General features: G+C 34.4%; 1 protein-coding gene across 1 annotated transcript; it reads left to right on the top strand.

Annotated features, from left to right (window-relative positions):
- Positions 1-362: 362 nt before the first annotated feature.
- On the top strand, positions 363-3939 carry LOC139842878 (sodium/calcium exchanger NCL2-like). Its single transcript, XM_071832978.1, has 9 exons — positions 363-759; positions 869-1078; positions 1515-1696; positions 1795-1940; positions 2027-2294; positions 2382-2527; positions 2606-2867; positions 2954-3229; positions 3703-3939. The coding sequence occupies exons 1-9, from the start codon at positions 363-365 to the stop codon at positions 3937-3939; spliced, it is 2124 nt and encodes a 707-aa protein (XP_071689079.1).
- Positions 3940-4242: the final 303 nt, after the last annotated feature.

Genomic DNA, 4242 nt, shown 5'->3' on the forward strand with positions numbered 1-4242 from the left:
AACTTTTACACGTTTCCCATGTTCCTCATTTCCTCCATAATTTCTTGAACATTACTTCACAAAATAAAAGAAATGTGCACTTGCATGGTAATGACAACTTGATATACGAGAAACATTGAATCAAAATACAGTTGAACACTTAATTAACTAGTCATTTTCATGAATCAAATATCCATTTTTAATACTATATTCCACTTGTGCCTTATTAAAATTAATAATCTTGTAACGAAATCTACTTGACCTGGAGTACAAGTCTTGCTCAAATCTTACAAATTATCTAAATCATTAATTCACCAATTACATTCTCTCTATATAATTCAAAAGTTAATGATAAGTACATGATATCAACCAATGTCTTAAAGATGATAAAGCTTACAAGAAAAATAAACCTGAATGTTCTGTTTCTTGTTATTGTGTTATTCGCGAAGGCTGCAGGCCGTGTTCTTCGTTATAGTGACTCAGTATTAATTTCAGATGGCACCGATGACCCAAATCCACAGAACAGACTGTCTTTTCTGCAAGTAAAAGGAGTTAATTCCCCTGAAGAGCGTTGTGATCAAATGTACGGTTTCTTGCCATGTTCAGAATCGCTCGTGGGTCATCTGTTTCTTATTGTAGTTTACGAGTACTTGTTATATAATGGAGAATCGTATGTTGCTTCTGGTGGTAAACGGATATTCAAAATTCTTGGTCCGGGGATATTCGGTGCAAGCGCTTTTCATGTCCTTGGATTCCTTCCTGAATCAATAATACTTCTCTGTATGTCTGATTTTACATCCAGACCAACAATTGTACATCTGTTTACTTATATTGTGTACCGATATAATATAAAACTTTTTTAAAAAACATTTACTTGTTTGTTTTGTAGTATCTGGACTTTCGAATAGTAAAGAGGTAGCTCAAGAGTATGTCCTAACAGGAGTTGGTTTGCTAGCCGGATCAACGATACTAATTCTAACGTTACTTTGGGGAACTTGTGTCATCGTCGGAAGTCGAAAGTTTTCATCTGAACCGAGTTCAAGTTTTTCTTTGACTCCTACACAAAATGCATACGATAAAATTATTTCGGTTTTGAAGGGTTAGTTAAAAAAAAAAAATTCATCTTACTTTGTTCCGTTAATTGAAAATAATCGCTTCAAGGTACGATAGAAGTAGACTAGTTGAATTCTAGTAATGGTTCATAACTTATGCTTTAAGGCAGATACTACTAAGTACTAACTGAATTCCATGTTTAAGATACACGGTCGAATCAAAATCTCGTGGTGTACAAAAAATCTAAAATAAGTTGTTCCTCCGCATTGAGTATATTGATTATCTAGAGGTTCTACGAGTTTAAGAAACTTTGAGAAACGGGTCTTGATCCGACCCATTTAGATCTGACAAGTTTGTCCTATCTAAAAAATATGACCTATTAGACCCATAACTCGTTTCGACCCAAACCCGTTCGGATCTCAACCCAACCCGACCAGTTTTCCAGATATAATATTGATATATGTTGTGTTTTCTTATCGCAGAGTCAGGTGTAACTACGGATCAAGAAACAAGTTTTGCAGCCAATATTATGCTGCTTTCAGTTTTGCCGTTCACATTTCTCCTGATCCCAGAAATATTCGGGATAAATTCATCTCATGGATACATTTTTGTAATTGCTCTTCCTGTTTCCATCATGTTCTTGCTCGTATATTTCGTTTATCAGGTATTCATTATATCCATTTACGCTATTTGTATCCATTTTGTTCAAAAATCGTTTCGTGTATTTTAGTACTGATCAAGAATCCCATTTTTCCAACGTAGGTGTTTGAGCCTTCGATCCAAAAACGAAGATTATCATACATTAAACACGAGCATTTAGTAGTGGACATACTAAAACATCTTCAGGAACACACCGCAGAAAAACTACTCACCGAAGATGGTTCAGCAAACGTATCAGCTATACAAAGGTTGTTAATTTATTTCCTTTTTCTTTTTCGTATCCACTTTCGAGGTTTTTTTTTTTTTTTTAATAAGTAGAGTTTGTATAATGCAGTTTCTTTACAAAAATTGATCAAGATGGGGATAGCTACATATCCTTTTCAGAACTCAAGGAACTACTCCATGATATTAAGTTCAAGCAATTGAGTTGGAACAAGGAGAAAACGATGGAAGACATAATGAAAGAATTTGATAAAGATGCCGATAGTAAAGTATCCATGGAGGAGTTTGTCGATAGGTTCACAAAATGGCTCGATGAGACAAAGGGTGCGGTGGATAATCGACCATATCGCTCAATTAGCTCATGGAAGGACTTATATCAAGTAATATAAAACTTAAACTAACAACTTGAGTATTTTAAACAAAACTTTTTGAGAAAAAATTCAGTTTAATGACATATCTATTTACAGATTGTCCAACCATGGGTCCAGACGAAAAAGAAAGAACAAGAAATGATGAAGATCCTGATATCTGAAATTATTCGACATGTTCAAGTCTTTCCGTTAAGAAACTTCTACAACGAAAATGGGGAAGCAAATATATCTGTTATTAAAGGGTGAGAACTTAAAGTTTGAACTTTTTAGGTAAATATATAATACTTTGATTATGATGTTGATATTGGATGAAATTTCAGGTTGTTTAAAAGGCTTGACCTTGATAAAGATAACTGTGTATCACAATCTGAGCTGAAGAAACTGATCATGGAAGTTAATTCTGAGAAGATACCATGGAATGTAGATGAAGCAACAGATAAAATAATGCAAGATCTTGACAAAAGTGGAGATAAGAGAATCGATGAACAAGAATTTATAGATGGATTTAAGGAATGGCTCAACACGTCTAATGGTGACATCATTCCCAGCTCACCTGGGTCTGAAACTGGTTCATCCCAGCAGGTAAGCTTTATTACATTGCTGAATAAACTGATTCATCTGTGTTAAGTACTTATGTTCCTAACCCAAACGGGTCGTATTGTATGCAGAAACCATGGGAAAGATGGGTAGATGATGGGGTAGATAAATCAATTTGGGCATGGACAAAGGCTATAATGGTATTGGTGGTTGGTATAGCAATGTTAGCCCTTCTGGCTGAACCTCTGATACACAGTGTTCAAAAGGTTTCTAGTGGTGCAAACATACCATCATTCTTCATCGCTTTTATCTTGGTTCCGTTGGCTACAAACGCTAGAGTAGCAGTTTCGGCCATCCAAACTGTAAACCAAAAGAAGGAAATAACTACTTCTTTGACTTTCTCTGAGGTATATATGCTTCCAACTATGAACGGAACTCACAATCTCAATCCGTTTGTCTAGAAATGAGTTTAGTATATGTATGTAGTCAAAGGCTTATGAATTTTTAGAAATTTATCAATACAGTTTGTTATAACATGAAGTGGATCAAAAAGTGTACATGAGTTGACCAGCCAAAACCCATTTTGACACCTGTTTAAATTTCACGTTCTGACCCGGACCCATATTGACCCGAATTACACGTTTTGACCCGGACCCATTTTGACCCGTTCCAACACACCTGAAGTGCTTGTGTTTTTCACCTCTTTCTTTTAATATCTTAAATTTAACTCTTTAAGTCGTAAGAAAATCAATCCAGATGCTTAGTTTTTGGTATGTTCATCTTTAATAGTAGAAGTTTTCAGCAAAAGATTCTCAATTTTTATCTCGGGGTGTCTTTTTTTTATAAACAGTTTGTTGATTCTTACTTTATGATGTGGCAGTTATACCACGGTGTGTTCATGAACAATGTTCTTGGATTTTCAGTTCTTTTAGCGGTCATATATTTTCGAGGCTTATCATGGGATTTCTCTGGTGAAGTGTTGGCCGTGTTAATGGTTTGTATCGTTGTTGGAACGGTATCTAGTTTTCAATCAAAGTTCCCCATTTGGACAGCATTCATAGCATACCTCCTCTATCCCTCATCTTTGATCTTTGTTTACATTTTTAATAAACTATAATAACTTAGTAAAAATGATAGGAAATTTGTTCATTCTTTCATTTATTTGTACAAAAATATTACTCATTCATAAGATTATGATTTAAGATAATTTATAATTAAAATGTATTATGTACGTTACTTCAATTAAATCAGGAATGCAACCATTAAGCTATTCAACAGCATTTCAAAGACAGGGAAAGAAATACTTCACTTTTGAGCAAAACTGTACAGTAATTCATTCGGGTCAAAATGTTGACTTTAAAAGTCAAACATTTAAGGCAGTGATCAAATCTGCAATATTATGGGATCTTAAATGGACAAA

This window comes from Rutidosis leptorrhynchoides, chromosome 4 (assembly GCF_046630445.1).
Source record: "Rutidosis leptorrhynchoides isolate AG116_Rl617_1_P2 chromosome 4, CSIRO_AGI_Rlap_v1, whole genome shotgun sequence".
Taxonomy (NCBI): Eukaryota; Viridiplantae; Streptophyta; class Magnoliopsida; order Asterales; family Asteraceae; genus Rutidosis; species Rutidosis leptorrhynchoides.